A 24,249-nucleotide genomic window follows, 5' to 3' on the forward strand; every position below is an offset into this window, starting at 1 on the left:
TAATGAAAATCTTTATAAACAATCAGATTCTTTCCTCTGTTTAAATGAAATTCCCTAATTTCATTTAAAATTTGCTGTCTTCAGTGTGCACAGACCACTGGATGTTCCTGAGGAGCATTTCTCCAATTTTCTTATTCTTTTCCATACTTTGTGATAAATACTTGAAGCTGTTTGGCGGACAAGTAATTATGAAGTTTGCGTGGCAAGGAAGGTACACAATCAGATTTCACTGTAAAACTGAAAGGCCTCTCACCCAAATTTACAAAACCAAAATGATTACCAGGCTAGCAACAATTACCAAAGATCTGAGACACAAAACTTGGAATGCCACAACGTGCCCCACCCACATCTACCATTTGAAATTTTACTATCCAGAAGCTGCATCTCCAGTGCAGTCCCACAACAGCATAAAAGATACCTCAGCCACTAAGAAAGATCAAAGGCAGCTGCTGCACTGACCTTCACAACAGCTCCAGCCACTTTAAAGACAAATGCATTAATGGCCATGATCACCCCAGCTTTGTGCTCCTAACCCTGTTTAACTCCAATGACACGTGGCACTTCTGCACTTCATCATTCCAGCTGACTGCCAGGAGCTGCTTCCAGAGTGTCACCAAGCACTTTCTCCAGGAGACTTAGCTGAGTTCGCTGGAGCAGCTGTAAATTATTTTCAATTCCTCCTTACACCTTGTTTTTAAATTGCTCAAGTGTGACCCAAGGGAATGTTGCAGTAAAACCACTGTGATGTCATTTTAAAATCTATTCTTATACTATCAAAAACTTCCCTTTTTCCAAGTCTTTCTTTTCTTTCTGACCCAGCAAAGTATTTAAGTAGAACAACAAGTCTTGCATCCTTACTTCTTTATGGAAGCTGATTTTAGAAAAGATCTTTCACTGGAAGAACTAGAGCCTTAGATGTGCACAATCATTGCCCTGTCCCAGGGTAGCTCAGTGCTCTGAAACACAAACCCAGCTCAGTACAACACACAGCACTGGGTTCATCAAATCTCCAGAAGCACTCAAGTTATTCCCCCTACTCATCCCAAAATAGCTGGTGAACATTGTACACATGCAGGGCATGCTGGATCTGCCAAACAGCCTGAAATATTTGTAGTACTTTAAATGGCACTGCCTTCCTGACCCACTTTGCATTAGCTATTCTTGAGCTCCTAAAGACTCTTGTCTTAAGAAGATGACCCCAAGCTACTTAGCAAATCAAAGTGCATCAAAACAAATGGAACAGTCACATAAGACATAGTATAAGACAGTGCTCCTGAGGGCAGACTCTCTTCTCAGTTCTGTTGCTCTTCCAAGAAATTTCAAGGCAGTAAATTAAATGAACTCCCTATATATACATACACACGCACACACACATATATATCATATTTATTTAATTATTTGTTGTTGTTACACAAAGGAAGCACTTCTGGATACAGAGGCTTTGTAGAAGTGCAGCTCTGACTAGATGATGGCTCATGACATACTAGGAAACATTAAATTTAGGCATAAAGAGAGAAACAAAATATTTTCAAATTAAACTATTTAATAAAATAAAAGCTAAGCTATGCTTCCCTGTGCCAGTCTCCCAGTTCTCTTGGGATAGATGAAAAAGGAGAGGTTATCTCCCTACAGGAGAGAAAACAGGCACGCTGGCTCTGCCCTTTCACACCAGCCAGGGAAGAGAGAGCAGCCAGCCAGTTCTCCTGACGGCACTTCTTGTGGTGGAGCCTTCTAAGAGAACACCAGGAAATGATAGTTCAACACTCCTTTTTAGTGCATGGCTGTAATATTTTCCCAAATTCTTTCCTTTAGTCACTGAATGTTTCAGATACCTAGTAAGAATGCATGTACTGGTGCATCTGTTCCCTTATCAGTACAGCTCAGACACAGAATAACCAAAGCTATTTCTTTGTTGAAAATTCATTTAATTCTATAAGGAATTCACATCCAGAGGTCATACATATTATTTCAACCTGCTGACTGTGAGACTGATTTAAAAATTTGAGTAGGTTTAAAGCTCCTACCTGTTCAGCACTCGAAAATGAGAAAATCTGTTGAAACCTGCAGAAATTCCACATGGAAGCTTTCGCAGGCTATCTGTGGTAACTTTAATGAAATTGCATTAAATAACACTATTAACTCCTAGCTCTTTTATTTGTTCAAGGTTCTCACCAACAAAATTGTTTTCCAAATCTTCAAGATCATTACTTGCAAACACAAAGCCTTTTGAAGCACTATTTAACAAGTGAATTGTTGAATTACTATAAACAAACCTAGCTCTCAATGTTTTCATACATAAAGCTTGTACCATTCCTGTTTCAGCAAATACAGCTGACTGCCTTTAGAACCAGAGTTCTGGAGGAATGCTGCACTGATATTTAACTGCTCAGCCATCAGCTGGCCCCTGTTGTATTGATCTACAATGTACTTTCAAAACAAGTTCGATCTAAGCCCAGTGGGGACTCTGTACTGAAAAGTAGACAGCTAATACTCACACCAAACAATCTATGCCCAAACATGATATCTGTCCTTCTAACAACAGTTGCTATAGAATTTTCTTCCCCTTTCATAGCTTGCCACACACAGCAGGAATTTCTGAGTCTAAGCTACATTCACATTTTAAGCAAGCTATTTATACGGACCTCAATGGAACATGAAAACTGAGCTAAACCAGTGTGATCATTTTAAAAGGAATTAAAAACCCCTAGATTAGAAGGTGTGTTTGTGCTTTCTAAATCTAGCGATATTTAACTTGAACAAGAAGTAAAAATACTTTTTTATTGCAGAAAACATTACCTCACTCTAGCATGACTCATCCCAACTATTAGTTCTATTGCAATAATTAATATAATTTCATTTTGATATTAAAATTCCTCTTCTTAAAAATTTCTGTCATAACATTCAGACATAATGGCCAAGGGGTAACTGAGCATGTGCCTGCGATAATTTACAAATAAATTTTTCCAAAATTTGTAAATTTTTTGCAATCAGCCAAAAAACCCAACAAGATTCAGACATACTGATATTTCTTACAGTTAAACTATACCGAAAACCAACTCCTCTTAGCACAGTAACTACATTCAGAAAAAGACCAGTAACAGTCCTTGACACAAAAGAACCAATATGGTTTTCAACATGTGAAATAGAATTCTTATAGAATTCAAATAAATAGGCATAACAGGTATTACAAAGGGTGTTTCTGGATTTAAACACCAATGATGTTCTGCCATTTCATTACTGTATCCTGCTGTACTTTTTTATACCTAACTCTTGGGGCAAAGGTAAACAACTCAATGCCCACTGCAAGAGATATCTGCAATTTTGAAATTCAATTATAATCATTTACTATCTCCTCATCCTCAAATAATTCAGGTGTATTCTGAATAATTTTTTCCAATAAAAATTTTATTTATTTTTTGTATTATTCTGATTCATTGTAATTGAATACAACATCTGATGTCACTGCTTGTCAGTACTGGCCCAAAGCATCCAGTTAACAATCAATTAAAGAGAGGTCAGACAGGCTGTGCCATCTTCACCATGAAGGTTATCCTGGTTATCCTATTCCCTCCCTGAACTCCTACTGCTGAGCATTCCAGAGCAAGCCAGCAGCCTTTGCTCTTCATTTCATTTCTGATAAGTGATGTCAAAGCCATCACAACTTGAAACAAAGCTGTTCTGGTTTTATTTCTTTTAAGATCCAGAGCTTCAAGGCCTTTATCCCCAAAAGAGGGGAAATTACACTCTATCATTGTAAGTATTGTTATATTCAGTATTTTTCAACTCTTATCTACCACTCCCTCTCCAGATATAGACTGGGACAGAATTCTTTTAAAGAATTCTTTATGTCACATATTATTTTATTAACTGACCATATTGCATATGATTTATGAAAAACATGTACTAGCCTTTGCCTTCTTCTGCCCATGTACACGCAAGAAGAAGGCGTAAAGTAAAATAGCTGGGAAAAACACATCACACATAACCTGATAACAAAATGACACAAACTTCACAACTGCCCTATTTGTGTCTATGTCCCACCTATGCCTTCAATTCTGAAACATGGAACATGCAGTATTATACAGAAGAAATCCCCAAATTTCTTTGGACTACTCAAAGAAATTAGGAGCAACACAACGTTCAAGGCCAAGTTGTGGGCACTCAAAGTAAACAATATCTCAAAATGGATTGCAGCCCTTTATGTGAAGGAGACCATATACAAAACCACTACAATTCACCATTCCATTGATAATACTTTTTTCTGGATTATTTTTAGGTCATTTACCAAATGACACTAAAGAAATTTTTTCAATCATCCCCACAAACCATGTGTTCTGGATTAAACCAAAGCAGAGTTCCAGCTAGTCATGTGTATTCAGCATTCAACACCAGACTAGAACCAGAACCCCAGTGAAGGCAGAAATGGACACTGTGTGAATGTCAGGTCCTTAGCACTAGCTGGGCTGCTTTGCTCTACAGATCCACTCCTACTACATAATATTTGCTAATGTAAAGTGTAGCATATTAAAAAGTACTCTTAACAGTTATATCAATGTAACAGGTTAATTTAGTAATGATTAAATCAGAAAAACCAGCTATTTCTTCTTTTACTGGATTAAGTGTTTCATTATCATTTAATATGCACAAAAAATTATTATAAATTTTCTCTATTACATGTCATATTTCCTGTCTGTATTGGAGTAGTCAGATTTTCCATATGGTCCTTTGGAGGCCCACGAACTCTCTGCAAGACCCCTGAAGATTCCCATTTTGCCTTTCACCAATCATTTTTTTCAATAATTGCTAGACGTTTGTCCAAGACATATTGCTATACCGGGGAGAATCTGTCCTGTGCTGCAAACAAACAGTTGCACAGAATGAGTGTTCAGTGTGATGAACAGCGTTTGGAGTGAAGTGTTGGATGAGTACAGACACTATTAAAGCTGTTCTTTACTCAAAGTGAATATTAATGACAGTTGTTTCATGTTTCAAGTTGAAATCATACAGGACACACTGCTGCAAGGAAAATAGTTCACTTAGACATGTTTTTCAACTTTCAAGCAATTGATAAATGTTCAAAAACATTATTTTATTTTTCACCAAGATATTTTTGATCCTCAGAACTGTACCCCAAAACACATCAGTTCTTGATTTTGAAAATATAAGTTTATTTATAGCAAGAGTATTTCAAATCTATATGGAAAATATTTTTATTTAAGTGTTACCCCTACAAACTTTCTATACAAATACTACTTGAGTTCCTGAAAGAATGTAAATTAGGTCTGTAGCTGTGGTTTAAATTACCTTATTAGACCTGGCACCACAGACTCCAAAACAAAGGGAAGTATTTTCTTTGCAATAGCAGTTACCAAGCTTTGAGACTCTTGACAAATATTCCTAATACAGCCAAATGTGATTTGATTTTTTTCAGCTTTCCAATTCACAAAAGAAAAGGCAAATGCAGAATGAGCTGAATAATCATGTGAAAATCCTCTTAATTTCTACTAATCCAGAGTGAAGTAAATTTTTCTTTCACAATAAAAATTCTGTGAAATACTGAATTAGTTAAGATTATGTGAATGCTCAAAAAGGGGGCTTTATTTATTTTTAAATATGCTTTGTCTTTGAACAACTTGATATCAATCCAAGATATGCTAGTATTTGCCAGCAGACTTCTGCCTGCAAAGATATTTTGAAATAACTTGTCTTTAAAAAAAAAAAATCAGGCCACAATGGTTTCATAAATATCTTTCTTATATGCAATCAGCGGAGCCAAAACCAGATAAATCTGCACAAGAAAATAATGCAGAAAGAAAGACTTCAAAGGTCATTTTGACAAATGTTTGCCAGTTGAAATGATGCACAGTGTACAGTTTCCAATACAGTACAAATGTAGATCTCAGATATGCCAACAGCTTAACTGAAATAAAATGGGAACCAGTTAAAAGGAGAGCTCATTTCAAAAGAGATGCTAACCAGGTTGCTAAAGAACTTGCACATTCAGTTCCACATTTACCAAAACAAAGGACTGACAGAAGCTTATTTCTGGTCAGACTAGAGCTAAGGACAGAAGCAGACTGACATCCTTCTGTTTGCACATATCCTAAGTGTCCAAAAGACACTTTTTGACTGAACAGCTCTTACTGCAAGCTGCCATGAGTTGGCATGGACTAGTGTCCTCACCTTTAGACTAAGGAGAGAACTACATTCAGGTGATGGCACTATGGAATAAAGGATAACTATCTGTATTGTTGAAATGAATTTGTTTTATTGAAGCAAGCAGTGTGTTGAAACCCAGCGATTTCTAGAACAGGTGCAGCCCTTTCTGTATGAAATGCAAATGGAATTTCCATATTGTAAGAGAGCTGCTAAACACCAACACGTGAACTAAAGCTGTACATGACTGCAAGCCTGCATGGGTTACCTGCCCTCCCACAACAGTGGCTCTCAATGGCACAGCTTTGCAGCTCCTCTGCCAAATGTCCATGGCACAAAAGACTGCCTGGAAGAGAACCACTTGGGGAGAAGGAAGACCTAAGGGCCAAACTGTATTTTAAAGATCCTCCCAGTAAAGCCCTCTTCTGGAATTAATAACTATCCTATCCATTTCCATCAAGGAATACCATAGGTCCTTAGAACGCTCTTCCCACCCCCAAACAAATATCCACCCATGCTCCACACACCTACCAGCTTTACTAACTTGATTCTTCAAGTGAGGATGATTTTCTCCTGTCAAATCTGAATTTATCTAAATCCATCAGACAACCAAACATCCAATCCTCAGAATTTGATTCACTCAATGTCATCTCAGTGCATTTGATCAAAGCAACCACTACCAGTAGCTTGCAAGAAAAATAATCTGGACTGATGGATGAAATTAATCTCTAAATTTTTTCTGATAACTTACTTTATCTCCAACTCAATATGTGTCACCTCATTATTTAGAAATTATGAAAGCTCATAAAACATTATTCAACTGAATACCAGCAAAACGTGAAAAATACAAATTCGGAGGTTCTGATGAGATGAAATGGGTTTTCATTTCTCCTGTCTTCCATGTGTAATCAAAATAAGTATATAATAGGAGTAATGCATGTTTGACTCATATCTGGCTTCTGCTAGGAAAGAAGCTTCTGCCCTCCAACACAGCAAAATCTCCGGAAAAACGATGGAGTCTGAAAGGCACAGCCCCTCCAGTTCTTCACCACACTAAACCAGGTGAGCTGTGTGTGAGCAGCTTCACTAATAAAAGCTGATTTTATACTTAACAAATAACAAAATTGATACAAACAAGAAAATAGCTGACTTTGGATGAGTATTTTTTAGTTCAATTCACTGTCGAGAGATGGTGGTATCTTCCAATTCCTTAGCACAGAGTAAGATTTAAAACAGACTATTCCAAACTGGCATAAAACATTTCACATTTTGCTTGAAAGACTGAGACCCTGCTCCTATAAATTCAAGGAAAAAGGCGACAGGGAAGCCATCTTACTGGTTTGTATCTCAGTGCATCTCTGTAGGATCCGAAGAGCGCTGCCTGTGCCCGAAGGAAGGCCTTGGCCACTCCATCGCCCGTGGCTGTCGACTGCTTTTTCAGTTTATTTTTCAAGGCCGAGACCTGCGTGACAGAGTGGAACAGTTAAATTAACACCTCAGAAATTGGTACAGCGAGGTATGAACCCAATCAGCAGGCAAACCATAGTGTCTATAGGTCAGCCAAAAATTCATCCTCCTCCTTGATAGCTTATCTTTTTAACTGCAAGGAGCACCTGCTGGCCTGTTAATTGAAATGAAGGCAGGGGATGATGGTAGAGTGCTAATGCAGATTGGTTTATGCTCTCTTTTTTTCCCAAGGCCTCTTGACATAAATATGTTTAATTATTTTACAGTAAAATGCATGCAAGTCACTTTATTGCAGATTTTTGTTCCGGCATAATATGCATTTGCTTGCTTGAATGTAGACAGTTCGATCTGTTTTATTTAAGCTATGAAGGTTTATTTTTAAGGATTCTTAATGGTCACTTACTAGTCAGTGCCAAGGAGTATCTCTTATTTTAGGTCAAATTCCTATCTTATATAATTTCTCATGCAACATGGGAGTACCTGCTACCACAGTCAAATAGTTGAGAAAAGTTTTTTGTAAATTCAGTGTAACACAGCCTACAGAATTGTCCTTGAAGATAAATGTGAAAGGGAAGGAAAAAAAAAAAAAAAACAGCAATTAGGAAGCGCCTGCAGTTTAGAAGAAAAAAAGACCACTGTGATTACAGTACTTGACTTTTTAAAAGAGGTTTGTGTTTTTTACTTGGCAAATAACAACCACTGGTTAGACAGAATTAGAGAAAAAGAAAAAAAGAAACGGGGGAAGTTTTAATTTAATAACTGCTACTTCAACATATTTTGGAGGAAAATCATATAATTCTGGAATTATTACAAGATATGTGGAATTTTACCCACATAGAGCCTGTACTCTCCTAATTTCTATTATGAGGGACACCCGGAAAATAAGTCAATTTTACTAACATAGAATACACATTTCTACATCCCTTTGTATTGCAATGTTCCACAACAGGGTATTATTTAAGTCTCTAAATGAAGGAACATTCTGAGTTACTATTTAAAAGGAATATTATAAATACAAACTTATCACCAAAACAGCTTTCATTCTTTTGGAAATATATGCAAGAATTAATATCTTTTTGTTTCTTTATTCAAGCAGTCCTGACTGCTCTTGTAGATGATGATTGTAATTGAAGTGTCAACCTAATTAACAACTAAACTTTGAATAATGCTAATGAGAACTGAACATGGCATCAGAGAAAAGACCAGCTCTACAGGTGATAAACCTTCACAGTAGTGACATTTTCCAGTGTAAAGTCACAGTTACTGCGATCTGATCAAAGAGAGAGACCCCCATTGGGTCCAATTATAACTATAGTTTGGAAAAAAAAATTATTGAGTTATGATGTTCATAATCTATGCAGAAAGGCCTTTACAGTATAGGTCTTTTCCCCATAGCTGTGATCTTTTCAATTTATATCCAAGCTCCACAGATCTAGATAAAAGTTTTGAGCCTGATTCGTTTAGCCCATGGAAAGCACACACCAAGGCTCATTTACGTTCTTGCCTTACACCTCAAAAGGAAAAAAAAAAGTACAAGTCCAAGTACAAAAACCAGTTAAGAAGTTCAAGGTTGAAAAAATAAATGCATGTCTTGGTTTTGTGGTTTGATTTTTTTTCTTTTGTTCTGTATTGTACAATTATTTTAAAGTTGTAAAATATAAGATTTCATTGTGGGGAAAATAAATGCATACAAGGAAGACCTGCATATAGACAGTAGCACAATTTGACTAAAATAAAAGCAATAACATCAATTCAACAAGAACTGTCACCATTAAAATTTTGTCTCTGTCAAGACAGGCAAAGCATCTTCTCAATGTAAGGGAGGTAAAATGCAAAAAAATCTCTAGACTCTTTTAATCTACATTCTTCTAAATTGTACCTTACAATTAGGGGAAATTATGGCAGATGATAGGACAGGTTAAGAGAAGAGGGACGGTAAAGATAATGCAGAGCAGAGGGACTACATGACCAAATGAGGAACATGAATGAAAAAGGTATTTTCTAATTTTCTCAGTTCAGGCATACCCTAAGCACCCTACTGTAAATTTGATTAACAGGATGCTTTAGGCAAAAAATGTGCTAAAAAGAACAGCAGAAAACAACCAATCTCCTGCTCTGCTGGTGTGTTATTAGCGCAGCAATATTAAGACTCTCCAATGGGCTGAGAGGCACTCTAGACAGACACACATCTTTGTGTGCTGTCCTGGAGAGAGCTTGAGCCTCAGAAAGACAATGCCAGAATTCAAAGAAAGCTCCTCCAACTCCTGCTTCTCTCAGGGGGCAATGCTTAAAGGCGAGAAGAGTTCCATCAGATTTATCTGCAGAAGAACCAGGAGCAGGGTGCTCTCAAGAAGAAGCCTGCAGAGATCATGGGAGCCACAGCTGTGTGTGAGCACAGCCCTGATGGGCCTGCTGTCCCCTGCAGGACCCTGGCTGGGGACCCCAAAGTGCCCCTGGGACCTGCCATGGCATCCTCCAAGCTGGGGCCAGTGAACACACAAGAACAGGACAGTGCTTAGTCAGGGCTCAGCCCAGCCACACTTGGGTAGGCTGATGGCAAATTCTCCCAGTTCCGCATGGGAATCTTAGCCAGAGTGACAATGCAGTTATTACAGCCAGGACAGCAGGCACAGGTAAGAGACAGTGTGCGCTGATCTCCTGGGAAGGACCTGGTACACAGCAGGATTGTGATTGCTTACATCCATGCACCTCAAACCAAGGAAATGTGAGACCCCTTTAGGTGACACCACTAACAGCACTTGAAATTATTTTAAAATTACACAATTCTGACACTAACCAAAAAAACAGCAAGCAGCATCTGTATCAAAATCTTTTCCTCATTTATATTTCATATTTTATATTTTAACCCATTTACCTAACTATGATTCAGAACGCTCATCCTTTTTTCTTTTGTATCTCTCTTGCAGAAATAGACTTTCATGAAGTTTAAAAATAGAGAACTGCAAGAAACAAACTGCAGGGGTTAGAATGCTGTTAAAATTTATTTCTGAAAGACACCAGTGATCCACTGCAGAAATTGTATTATTAATTTACACTAGAAGCAAACTGTTTTTATCTTCTCCTAGCAACAGCTTCTCATAGGAAGGTGACTTCATTGGACAGCTAAACACTGCCAGTGAAGAGCAATCAGAACTTCAGGAAGGTCTAAATCAATACAATAGTTTTTCAAAGATACAGATGAGACTGATGTGTAATTAAGTGTATCTAAAATGCAGAAACACACTGTGTTGGTCATTGAAGCAAAAAGTGTAATTTATTTAAATGGTTACCCATACAACCTTTCTAGGTGTCCTAAAATCTAAATATCTGATAGACAGAAAACATGACTAGTATCTCTTCAATATCCATGTGAATAGAAGACTTATATATAAATTTAAACACATATAGAAGAATTATGTTTGTATTTGTTTGTTATCTGAGAAATACAGAACCATACACTGGAGTTTTGAAGGACTATTAGATCTCTGAAAAAATATATCCAATTATTTCTCTGGTATTAGCAACACTTCTTATGTTTTAAACTACTTTTTGCTGTTCTCCATCAGATGATACCACTACAAAGGTAAGTAGAAGGTCACTCAAAAACAAGAAAGTAAGAGAAGATCACAGAGTAAAGGAACAAAACAAAAACCTCAAAACAAACCAGAGTCTGATATTTAAATTACCATTTCTAGTAAAGGGCTTCTGTGTATTTGAATATTATCTATACACAGAGGCTTAGGCATCTCAGGGAGACCTCCAGCATTAACTAAAAATTTCGTCATTTAGTCAAAAACAGCTATTTAAATGCAAATGTTTTCAAAACGAGCTGTACTTTTCAATCTCATATGCTAGCTTCTAAAATTATATCAAGGTTCAACAGAATCTCAACTCTAAGTTCACAATAAATAGTCATTTCATAACACTGCAAGCACTGCTGACTGCTGAGTTTCTAAATATATTTTTGTATACTTTCTTACGGAAAAAAAAATCATAAATTATGCTATTTATATTTTGCAAAAAATATTTTTAATTGCACTGTTATACATTGACTTTAATTTCTTTATAATACCATTAATCATCGTATCTTACAAAATAATTTGTACTCCAAATAATCGCTGCATAAAGTAACCAATTTTTTGCGCTACTTTTAGAACAGTAATGTTCATATGCCAAATTTATGGTGTTAAAATCCTCTAAATTTAGGAATCTCAAAACTAAATCTCTGAAGTCCAGTTTACATTCTGTACTGCATCACAGTGTGTAGGTACCAGGCAGTACAAACACTGCACATATTTTAACAGCTCTGTAGCTTTTGCAGTTGACAATATTTAACCAGCACAGAGGAAGTTAAAAGACTATAAAGTCTGTTGTCTTCTGAAGATCATATTTATAAAAGTTCTGCTCAGTTTATGATTTCAAGTCATTAAGACTTGGTTGCTAGAGGTGATGCTGTCAATTCTGGAAGCTGTTTGGGAAAGTGTTCACATCTGAGCAAAGGAGAAGTCTTTATGTCAGAGTTAAGTGCAAGCAGGTATTGCAGGGTCAGGCCCAAAATTTATAAATTTCAGTCTATGGTCGCGTGTGTTCTTCTAGTGCCTTATATTATTAAAGTAGTGATCTCAGTATTATTATATTAAGAAATTTACTCCCACAGAAGTAGCTCCTTTTCTTTTTTTTTTTTTTTAATTAAAAAATAATAGACAAATTCACAGTGAAATGATGAAATTTAAAAACAAGCTTTCTTGTCAGAAAAGTGAAAAAAGAGGGGCTTTCCCCCTTCCAAGAAAACAAAGGATTCCTGAAAGTCTTGCCCTGATTTATTCTCCCAATTTTAAATACCTTAGGAGTAGCGGAACTGCTACTGGCATGGTAGTATTTCTAACAGTCAATAAATCTAAAATATTATGTGTGAATATTGGAATGAAGCCATTAAGAAGATTACAGCATGCAACACAGCAGAGGGTCCCCATGAAAAAAGGACTGTAATTCAGGACAACTGTGACCACTGACCTTTGAACAGTCAAGACCACTGGTCAGTCTGACAGAATAATAGAGTTCACATGCATGGAAACTCATCTAGCCTGTACCTATAATTTAAATGCTTAAGTGAATGATTTAAAAATGCCTTTAAATCTCAGTTAATTTATTATACAGTTTATTAGACAACGCCATAGAATAATGTTTCTTTCAATCTTAAATTTATCCTGAAAAAATTCACGATCAGAGCGTGTATACAAGGGTAAACCATTAAATACCTATGCTGTGAGGACATCATCAGGCTTATTGATCAAGAAAATAATTACTCTGTTCCCTCTGGACACAAGAAACAATTTTAAAAAACTTGGAAAATATTGCATTTCTTTTGTTAGGCTGTTAACCAACCTGGAATCAATTTTTGAAAGGGACAGTAAGACTACAACTTCTTTTATATTTTCAGTTCTTCATTCTGTTTTAATGCCTTTCAGAGGTACTCATTATATTTTTTCATCAGAAGTTTTACTACTTTTGTACGTACGCTTATGAGGTTTTTCTATATAAGTTAAAATGTTTCACACATGTATCTCTGACGTTCCCTTTAATGTTTGAAGCCTGACTTACCATTTTGACTCTACACTATTGTGTCTTACACTTTTCCTCAAGATGTCAGCAGCTGCACTGCCCCTCATGAATGCAAAAGGAGGACAAGCATTTTGTCACCTTATGAACCAAACACAGCCCTGTGCCTTTTGTTTCCAGGTTTTCCAATTATAATTGTATATACATTCCATCAAAATGTTTAAAGTGCCTTACGGATTGAAGTGAAGTAAGAGATGAGACTATTCAAATTAAAAACTTCAGTATAAAACCCTCAAGTTCTGCAAGTATATTTTGCATAGAACACCGGCTTTTTTTGCTTTATATTAGATATGGAAAAAATGTTATAAGTCTAGACTGTACGCTTGGATAACCTAAATTAGGATTTGCAGTAATAACATGCATGTATTCTGGGAGAAAATACACTTCTAGAAGCAGTCAGATCTGTATCCCTATTTCCTTTATGCTAGTCTGCTTATTTAGAGATCATTTTTATATGCACCTGTAAAACACATGACAAGTGCCTCTTATGGCACAAAGATCCATTTTGGCTGTTCAAAGGACCTCCAGCTGTAACTGCAGTATGTCATGGAATATGATGCCTAATTCTCAATTCCACATCCAGCTATTATTTAGCATGCAGACCTTCATGACATTATAACATCAACCCTGGTCACTCAGTGGAAGTCCAGTTAAAGCTCCTGACACACCAGGAAATGGCTCTTTCTTTACTTGTTATACTCTCAAATGACAGAGTACAGTCAAAGTTACTGTATTTATATTTGTGCTTGTATCCATGCATATGTAAATCACAAAACATCACAAAAATCTACCAATTTAATAATAAATACACTAATGTAAACCACAGAACATCATAGTAATTTTATAGTCTTTTACATCTCTGAACTACAGTTGATACAGAGTCCAAAGACTGACCAGATGATCTATAAAAATGTTTAGACTTATTTTTAGATCATTAAAATCAAAGGGCAGTGTCACAAATGCTATCATCAAGAGTTTGACTTCCATTGTACTAAATATATATACAAATTATCAACAGTAACAAAAGACACAGTATGCCACAATAGGATCTTACTTTGATTATGACAGGGGTATTTTATGATTTACAATTTCAGAAAATGTAACTCTTTGATTTCATATTTTGATATAAAATTCTTTGTCTTGACAACTATTTGTGACAGCTTGTGCATCTTTAATTGAATAATGAAAACAGTGGTTTCACAATTATATTCTTTTAGAGCTCTACTGGGAAAAACAAGATAAGTGAATTTTGTGACTGTTTAAAATGATATACAGACTATGTTCTCCTATAGGCAATAAAAAAAGAAAAAAAAAGGCAAAAAAAAGCAGGGGGGCACCCTCTGCAAGATCAAAGTCCAGAAAGAACTAGCACTTAATTTATCATCCTTTACAGACAAAAGACAGCTTTCGTCATTTCAAAAGGATCAGATGTCTTTTATGACAAACTGGGTTTGCAGTTTAATTTACAAATAGAATTCTAAGTAAGCAGTCTTTGCTCTGCCAAAGCAAATGACAAACAGTATAGGTTTTCATTCACGCAGCCCTCAGCAGGATAGAAGAGATTAAAATAAAACTGAAATAATTTAGAGAAAACAAATAAATGTTTCACAAAGTTGAAGAAGATCAAAGCCTGAATTTTCTGACCCCAACTGTACAAGCATTTCTTATTATATTGACCAGTGCCATCAGATCATTAATTAAAAGGAAAGCGCTGGCAGGTGGCAGGGAAGCAGAAGCCGATAATTGGCCCCCTTCTTCTTTTTGCCTTCAAAAACTCTCTGGTTCTTTTGCAAGACATGCCACTAGGCAGACAGAAATGCCTACTTTGTAATATAATGATTAAGATGAGATGAAGAGACTCTTGCGTTTAAAGCAGCTCTGCCTAATGAATGCAGCTAGCTTTATAATTATGATCCTACTTTTACAATAAGGAATATGATGTTCCATTCAACGTCTCCTCAGCTGTCAAAAAGGTAAAAATCTCAAATGTAGGGGTCTGCACTAGGTGCTTTTCACCCCCTTACTCCTTTTACAGCAGTTAGCAAAACGAGGCAAAAATAATTATGAGTAATTCAAGCACCTATATAAGAAAGAATGAAATGTCTAAGACTCACCACTTCACCAGGTAGGTTGTTCAGGTCATTAAAAGGGGTTTCTAGAGTGTTTGTGTCAACATTTAGCAAAACCACATCCTCCAGTGATCTATTTTTTACTCTCTGTTAGGAAGAAAAAAAAAATACTCGAAAAACAATTTACTACAGCGTCCTCCTGAAGTACATTTTCCTTATACTGTGCTAAATTACAAATGATGATTTTATACAAAGGACAGTAATGGCAAAAAACAGTTGGAGCTTTAGATGTAGAATCTGGGAATTAGATACAGCATTCAAAGTAGCTTTTAAAAATACTTCCTATTTTTCAAACACTAAGGTTATATTAATAATCTCTGAGAGGAATTTATACAGAATGCAGTTGAATATATTGGATAAATATATATTGGAACTACACATATATTGTAACAACATTTCATTCTCTCATATTTGTGAAAATCAGATAGGATATTAATCATATAATCAGATGAAAACCAGAAAAAAAGTACAATTATTTGCAGATTTAAGTGGTAAGTACCAAGCATGTGATGCCTACTATTACCACAGAAGAATGGATAAAATGCTTTTTCATCAGTGTGCTTGGCTAGCAGCTAAGAATTTAATAATTTGTTCCTTTCAGGAAAAAGGGATAGAACTCTTTTCTATATGGCCCTACAATAATACATAATAATGCAGTGCAGGAAATAATTCCTGAAGGAACTGACATCTTTTTTTAAGGGCAGATCTTTCAGCTCCATTATTTCCTTATTGAATGAGAAAAAGCATCCTAATCAAGATATTACAACTGATGCATGCAGGTCATAATGATTTGGGAGCACAGAAGGCTGTGCCTGGAGTTGAGAAGTGTAGATGATATAGAAGGCCTTTTTTTGGAAAAACAAAAGTGCTGGTGGCTCAGAGAAGAACCCACCCCATCACCTTAGCAGATGTAAATTGATCCTTAGAAACTGCTTTAGCAGAAGTGCAAATCAAATAATGTTCCCAAATCAATTATCTACTCTGCATGATAATCAGATGGCACATGTAGGCTCCACAGCATAATCAAATGGTTATGGAAAAAGGCAAAACTATTTCTTACCCAGCTATAATGTACCAGTCAGCTGAGTTCTACTGTGTTGCTTTATGTTCAAATTTGTAAAAGCCACCTCTTGTTTTTTGGCAAAAAATACTAATTTCTAAGTTAATAGTTAGAAATGTAATGGGATGTAGGTTAGATTCAAGTTTTCAGAGGGACAGGAACATATATTATCTGGGAAATCACAGTAACACTGAAATCTGAGTGACAGTGACCCCAACATAAATTTTACCTGTTCCTGAAAAATAAATTTTTCCTCATTATTGGGAAATCTGTTGCTAAAGTGCTAAAAGGCAGGAAAATAGCTCCCACTAAGCTATTAATAAGACAGAGAAAATCATGATGTAGAGCTACATGTCTTCATGAAATACTTCAAAATTAAGATTTCAATGAGTGATATTTTTTACTTAGTACAGCATATGAAGCTTAAATTTTGTAATTCTGCATGCTAAAATAGAGGGATTTTTTCTAAAACATTTCCATTACAATTTTTTTATGGCACACACACCTCATGCTTCCCAGTACACTGAAGAGGACAGTAAACTTACCTCTATCAAGCTTAAGTGGACGCCAATTAGATAAGGCATCGGTGCACTGAAGGAAAGGAGTGGAAAACATCAAGTTTTAAATAAAACACTAATGGAGCATTTTAAATCTTGGTACATAAGACCCTAGTAGACAGTCACTGTTTAAGACAGTATTAAATGAACACAGTTGCTACAAGAATGTTTACTAGACAAGGAAAATTTTGATTTACTCTGCAGTAAAGATGACAACAAAATAAAGGATGCTGCTGCAAACTATGAGGCATGAGCAAGGAGGCACCACAGCTTTTCCTCCAGACCCAGTTCCAGTAACTGACCACACTGAGCTAACCCAGCCAATGTTCCCAAAGTGGGCTGGTTTGAAAACACCAGCTGGAGGACGTGGTCCTGCTTACCAGAGTGCAATGCAAACATCATTACCACCAGTTTTGGTTTTGAACCTTCCCCTGGCAAGCCTTTGGAAGCTGTATAATATCCTATTTAACTGAATAGGATTCCAATTCTCCTTTCCAATTTTCATAAGACAAGGGACTATATTCTCCAAATAGAACAAATATCCACACAAAGCTGCTGCAGTAAGACCTCCTGCAGCATGCAAGCAAGAAACTGAATTAGGCTTATTTATCATGGTTTCCTACAATCTTCTGTTCTGGCAACATCTGACCAAGAATATACTCAGTGTCCAGCACTGAAGGAAAAAACCTCAACAATCACCATGAGACTTTTGGGTACTGTGAGATTACTGACAATATTTACTCTCAGAGCAGTGAGCAATTGACAGGTTGGTTTAGGCAACTCATGGAAAATGAGTCACTAACAGACCACAGAGAAAAAAAAAACTAAATAAAAATAATCCCTGAAAAATAATGGAAGGCAAGATAACATATAAGGGTACACAGCTCACAGTAATTTCTCTCATGGCAATAATCTGATCACAGATCTGAGCCAGTGGCACTGACTGATTGGTGATTGACTTCCCAAGGATGGGGCAAGGTTTCACTGCATCAATTCATCCATTTAGTCCCACTTCTGGGACCAGAAAAAGCAATTCTCACCTGCCTACAACTACAGCCCATTTTAGAAAAATCCGTACACTCTATGTATTAGCCAATTGCTCTCATTAACAATGTCCCACAGGAGAAGATCAATGCAAAAAAAAAAAAAAAAAATCCAAACAAAAACCAACAAACAAAACCAAAAACTCAGACTGACTGAGGCCCAAACAAGATTTCATGGTGTCTATGATATCAAAATATAGGTTTGCTGAAATTGCAAACTGTCATGGCTTAAGGTTTCTAGACAATGGGGCTTCCAAAAAGGAAAAGAGGCCTCTGTTTTTCCACACATCTTTTTCTTAGCCCGATACTGACAAAATTTAGCACTTCCTGATGACTTCATCCAGGCTAATCCTTGTCTTTGTGAATTTACACAAATTACATGGAGTTGTAAACGAGTGTCACTCCAGAGCAGACACCCATATATATTCAGAGAGGATTTAAACAGCTTTAAACCACTCTATAGATTAAAGAATCCTTTGTACTATGTAACATATTTAACCCAGCCACTAAGAATTATTAAGGCTGACATGTTACTGAGAATTCTGCTGCAGAATATGCAGCAAAACAGATCCTCAGGTTCCTCATATCAGGATATCTCAGTGGTACAAATAATGTGAACAGGCAAAACTACAGTGAAAACAAGTGCTATGTCATGTATGGATTTTATGCACACTTGTTTTCTCATACATCAACACTGTGCCAGTAGCTTCACCACGCCTGTGCTGACTTAAGGTAGCTGATGATTTGCTCCATTAATAAATCTGCCATTAAAAAGGGAAGCATGTACCTCTTTTCTCTACAGAACAAAGCAACACTACACCATTTCAATTTTGAAGTTAACAGAATAAAGTTACAAAGCACATCTTGAAAATGGATGAAATAAAAACTGCAGGCATGGAAAGTCAATTTAATCGTTTTCAGCAAAAGGTAACTTTATTACTGCTGGATTCTGAAGCCTTAACAGCAGAGGACTGGAATACGCACACGAAATTGCTTACTACGATACTACTGGGAGCTGCTATAGAGTTTTATCTTGCTTATGCATGTCACCACCAAAAATATCAATCAGTGGTATCACTGCCCAAAATAATTACTATGTTATGCAAAACATCCAAGTTAATTGGAAAATAATTGCCCCATTCTCACGAAAACAGACGTATGTATATCCTAATTCAGAAGAGACCAAATCTCATAAAGACCTATTGCAATTGTAACTTGAATTTTCTGATTGCATTACATTCTCAACAGAGCACCAGTATAACAGATGCTTTATCATCCACAGACAAAACTGGCATATATTCTAATATTGGTGGTTCAGTTTGCCAAGATATTAGACAGAAATTTCATTAAATTAGCTTTCTTCTTCACAAAAAATAATTTTATTCAAATATAATTACTGTATCAATGTTCAAACTTAATTTTTGTTACAGTTTTCTTGAAAGCCAGCCACCCACTCCACTGAGTGCAAGAGTCTCCTATTACTTACTTAGATGTAGAAGAGAAATCAATTTTTTACAACATAATATAAAACTCAATTTTTTATGAACTGCACAGTGGATTTTTTTTCTGCACCTACAATGAATATAACTTTCTCAGCCTATATTGTGCTATCTTCTAGAAAAATAAATTTCTGACATCTCCTCTTTTGGATGGTCACTCCAATTCTCACAGTGGAGCTCCCATAATGGCACTCCAGGCCAAGCTAAGCTCATGGGGGGTACCAAGCCCCTCCTGAAGCCATGAACAGAGACTCTGCTCTGCCCCAGAGCCTGGCACTCAGCCTGCCACTCCTCAGGGTGGTGCAGTCCACACTCACCCTCTGCTTTGGGCTACTCCAGCATCATCTGTTACATTAGCTCTAAATCCAGCCTGTAAATCAGGCAGCAGGATAGAAATTAATATATTTTAATTAAAAAGGCAAGTGAAAAAATGGAAATAATTTTAATATAGCTTTTTTTTTCCTCAAAGATACATTTTTCTTTTTTCCTGCTTACAAAATGTAGCAGTTAGGCACTTAATGTAATTTATCAAAGTCTAACTCCACAGAATTGCTTATTTTATCATGATAATATTATGAAGATTCTTAGTCCAACTAATAAAAAAAAGTGGACTTCTCTCAAAATATGCTATATGATTAATGTGCAAAAAAAAAAGGCTACAGAATGAGGCATATCTTTAAATTGATAGATTTAAATGAATTTGATCTTTGTTTACAAAAAGCCTTACTTCCACAGAACGAACAAATTATTCAACTGATATTCCCCTACTTCATATATTTGAATGCCATTTCAGGACAACACTAACTAAGAAAATGAGATTTCATGGGAGATATTCCAAGAAGTCCAAGTGAAACAGTGACAATGAAATTTCTAGGCACATTGAGCTAAAATGGCACTTATATAAAATGAAATTTGCTTATAAAAATGACATAAAAAAGAGAAGTATGCAAAATAACTTTTGCATTCTTTTATTAATTTTAAATTGGCGTGATCCTGTTCGACTGCAAACTAGGTCAGGCCTACTACAATCTTTGACCTTAAGAATTCATCAAGGTTCTTTAACTTGCTATATTATATACCTATGAGGAGAACATTTATTTACTGTTAATACATCAGAACATGAGGAAAGCTAAGTCATTGGTGTGTTTTTATTACACTTTTCCAACCTGTCTCACAAAAGAATCATTTAGATGAACAGAAAGAGAAATGTAAATGTACAAAAATCTGAGTAAAAAGGTCTGAATTACTGCGATAAATTCATCAGCTGTGCATTTCTTTTCATGAATTTTATGTTTCCTTTTGAACATCTCTAAAACAGGGGAACTTTTTACTCCACCCTACCATACTACTGTGAAAAAGAATATGGGATATAAACGAATTTTACAAGTTTAAGAAACTCCATGCTTCTTTTTAATGAGTAAAAAAATTTCTCAGGTCATACCTCTGTGACCTAGAATCCCAACTATTATCATCATCACATGGAGATGCGTACAGCATCTCATGTTGTTATTTCTGGAAACATTATGTGGGCTTAGAAGGGGAAATAAAAAAAAATCTTCTCATATTCAGGATGCATTCTACAGGGTACAGCTTGCATAAAAGTGTTGATCTGCCTTCTGAGAACAGCATTTTTGGATGATCTGAAAAATCACAAAGGTTCTGGCCATAAGCTCAAGTAATACAAAAACTAAATACACCCAAGTTCTACCCCATCCTGGTATATTTTATCAAAGGCAGGAGGAGAAACAATTAGAACAGAGTTTCTTCAAAAGAAAACTATCATTAAACATGAAAGGCTTAGCTGTACTTGTAAGTAAAAGGAGGAGTTGGAGAAAAACATTTATTCTCTTTTTTAAAACAACAAATAATATATACATGAATTGTAAGAACTACCACAAAAAAAAATATACCATGGACAAATATTGTGAACTTCAGGGAAAACTACCAAAGGCACTTAAGGAAACACAGTGAGGATTTGTTTGAAAACAAAAGTTCATTAGACTAGATGGAGTTCAGTAGAACAGCAATGCATTCGTAGGTTTGAGGGGGAAAACCTCAAACCAAAATCAACAACATAAAGCCCAGCAAATACATAAGCATAATTTATTTCTATGAAGAAAACACAGACTTAGCTCTGCTTAGGTAATATCTGGCTGCGTCTCCGGTTTTTATATATAATAATAATAATTCCTAATCTCTAGAACAGCTTGAAATGGTTCGTTTTTCCATAACAGACCCACAGGGTCTAGGTAAAGTGAAAATCTCCAGGGATGGATATTCCTGCTTAAAGGGAAAATGGAAACTCTCATTTGTTATCTCTGCCACTATTCTGAATAAAAGCAAGAAATTGTGAAACACAGCCATGTGGAAACATCATCCCCTAGAAGGATCAGAAGTGAATCAAAAAGTGATTCTTGTTCAACTTAAAAATATGCCAAAACCACAAAATCAGTCATGTGAACAGAAACTCATCAGGAAAAGCAGAATTCTTGTAATAAAAATTTTGGAGTCCCAAAAGGAGTTTTTAAGCTCTTTTGGGAAGGGGCTGGCTAGAATCCTGAGCCTGGCTGAGTTAAAATACAAATACTAAATCACTGATGAATACTAACATATGATTCTGGAAAAAATGATCAGGGTTTTTTTGAATGCTTCTAGAAGTATAATGTATTTCAACCTAAACTAAAAGCCAAATAAAAGAAAACTGTAACATGCTTGCATTTAAATTATTGAATGAATTCTCTTACCAACAAAACAGAACCAGTTCTTACAAACAGGATTCTAAATGCTGTACTAATAGGAATCAGCACTGTAATTCAAGATACCAATTCAAACATCAAGGCATGATGGAATATCCCTAGTCAAGTCATCATTTAAGCATTGGCCTAAGTGCTTTCATAAACTGGAACCTGTTTGCTTAGTCATAATAAAAAGTCAGTGTTTTCATCAGTTACTCAGAATTCTAAGACAGGTCAGAATCTCAGAAATGGGGATAACAGGTTAGCTATCTTACCAGCAGTAGTCCAGAAGATGTGGAGGAAGCACAGGGATGTAAATATGTTGCCAATACATTGGATATAACAATGCAGCTGACGCATGAACACAAGCAGTTAACTAAAAATAAAAATACACACACAGAATTGGCAACAAAAAAACCATGAATAAAAAGAAAATACAAAATCTTAAATTAACTTTAGACATGCAAAAATCTTAACCTCCCCAAACCACCTCTTATATAATCTTGTAAATTACTCTGAATTGCAAAAACACATCGACAAAAAACTCTGATGTATGTATACAAGCACAACATCTGCAAGAAGGCAGGCTAACAAGTCAGCCCTCCCTGCTCAGCTATTCCCTTAGAAAAAGGGAAATAATCATGAATTGCTTGATGCAGTCATGGTCAAACATGAGCACTGCCATGAACACACAGGACTGAAGTGCACCCCTGTTCCACTTGGCTCCACTGAGTGGGAAAGACTCAGGAGAGTTTTCTAGTCCCCATTTCTGCTGTTTTAACTGGAATTGAGCTGAAGCTGCATGAAACCACAGAACTGCACAAAATTCAGAAGCAGGATTAACTCCTGTTTGGGTCACTACCTTGATTTCCAAACCATCTTATAAAAAAAAAAAAATCTGAATATTCCTGTAACAAAAATGCATCTTAATTACAATTTTCCAAAATTCCCTTCCCAGAGCAGAGACTTCCAAGCCTGGCACAAGGATCATGGCAAATGAACTCCTTGACCAAGAAAGGAGGTGCTACAAACTGCTTACCACTCCAAACGGACATCTCTGGTTTTCGAAAACAAACAAAAAAACACCACAACCACCACTTTACCCCCAAAACAAAGAAACAAAGAAGTATGGAATTCATTAGAAATGGGGCCAAGTTCATTCCACAAGTGAACAAAATAATCTTGCAATATGTAAAGAATTCCAATTTGATCTATCTTTGCTATAAGGGAGTCTCTCAAATTTTTGTTATTTTAATATGCAGGCACAGAGTTACAACAGAATGAGTAAAAATCCAGACTGTTCACAACATGGCAGCCTATATCCATCCCATGTAGCACTACAAACCTCATAGAAAAAGGAGAAAAAACACTTTAAGAGCATGCCCCATATAGAAGTTACCAAGCTAACGGAAAAGAAGAGGCTGTCCTAATGTTTTATATCACAACTAAATTACTACCCAAGTTTAACTTGATAATAACACTGTTTATTAGACATGAACTTTCACAGTAACAAAACAGAGCAAAAAATAAAATGTAAATCCTGCCCATACAGCAAGTGCTAAAACATTATGGATTTTACAGGGAAAAAAACCAACCCTCTTAGTGGAACAGATCAGCAGTTAAAGTGTTCACATCCTGGTTGCCTTGGACATTTAGATTTGTAAATAAAAAATTACATTACAATTTTGTACACATATTTTTACACTAAAAATTAAGAAAAGCAGTTATAAGACCATTGCAGCAGAAATCACAGACAATTACAATTTGTGCAGCCTAGTTTGCTCAGCCCTCAGATTAATATAACACGATTAAATATGGAAAAGAAGAGGGTCTGAAAGCTCCTGAGGGATATCATTAGGGCAAATTGCCAAAGAATGAAACATGAGCCAGTCAGGAGAGTCTGGAAGCTGCAGGGGTACCAAGGGACTTGAATGTTCGACAGTTGGAGCTTCAGTAATGTGTGAACTGCAGGTTAAGGTATCAG

General features: G+C 36.1%; 1 protein-coding gene across 2 annotated transcripts in view; it reads right to left on the bottom strand.

Moving 5' to 3' along the window:
• DENND1B (DENN domain containing 1B) overlaps window positions 1-24,249 on the bottom strand; it is a 153,449-nt gene that overhangs the window by 34,269 nt on the left and 94,931 nt on the right. For both annotated transcript variants that reach the window (XM_059477951.1, XM_059477952.1), the window contains 4 exons: window positions 22,541-22,641; window positions 16,977-17,022; window positions 15,357-15,458; window positions 7,493-7,618 (listed from right to left, as the gene is read on the bottom strand). In XM_059477951.1, the coding sequence (XP_059333934.1) occupies window positions 7,493-7,618; window positions 15,357-15,458; window positions 16,977-17,022; window positions 22,541-22,641 (375 nt within the window). The remainder of the gene's footprint in view (window positions 1-7,492; window positions 7,619-15,356; window positions 15,459-16,976; window positions 17,023-22,540; window positions 22,642-24,249) is intronic.

The sequence above is a fragment of the Ammospiza nelsoni genome, chromosome 9 (assembly GCF_027579445.1).
Source record: "Ammospiza nelsoni isolate bAmmNel1 chromosome 9, bAmmNel1.pri, whole genome shotgun sequence".
Taxonomy (NCBI): Eukaryota; Metazoa; Chordata; class Aves; order Passeriformes; family Passerellidae; genus Ammospiza; species Ammospiza nelsoni.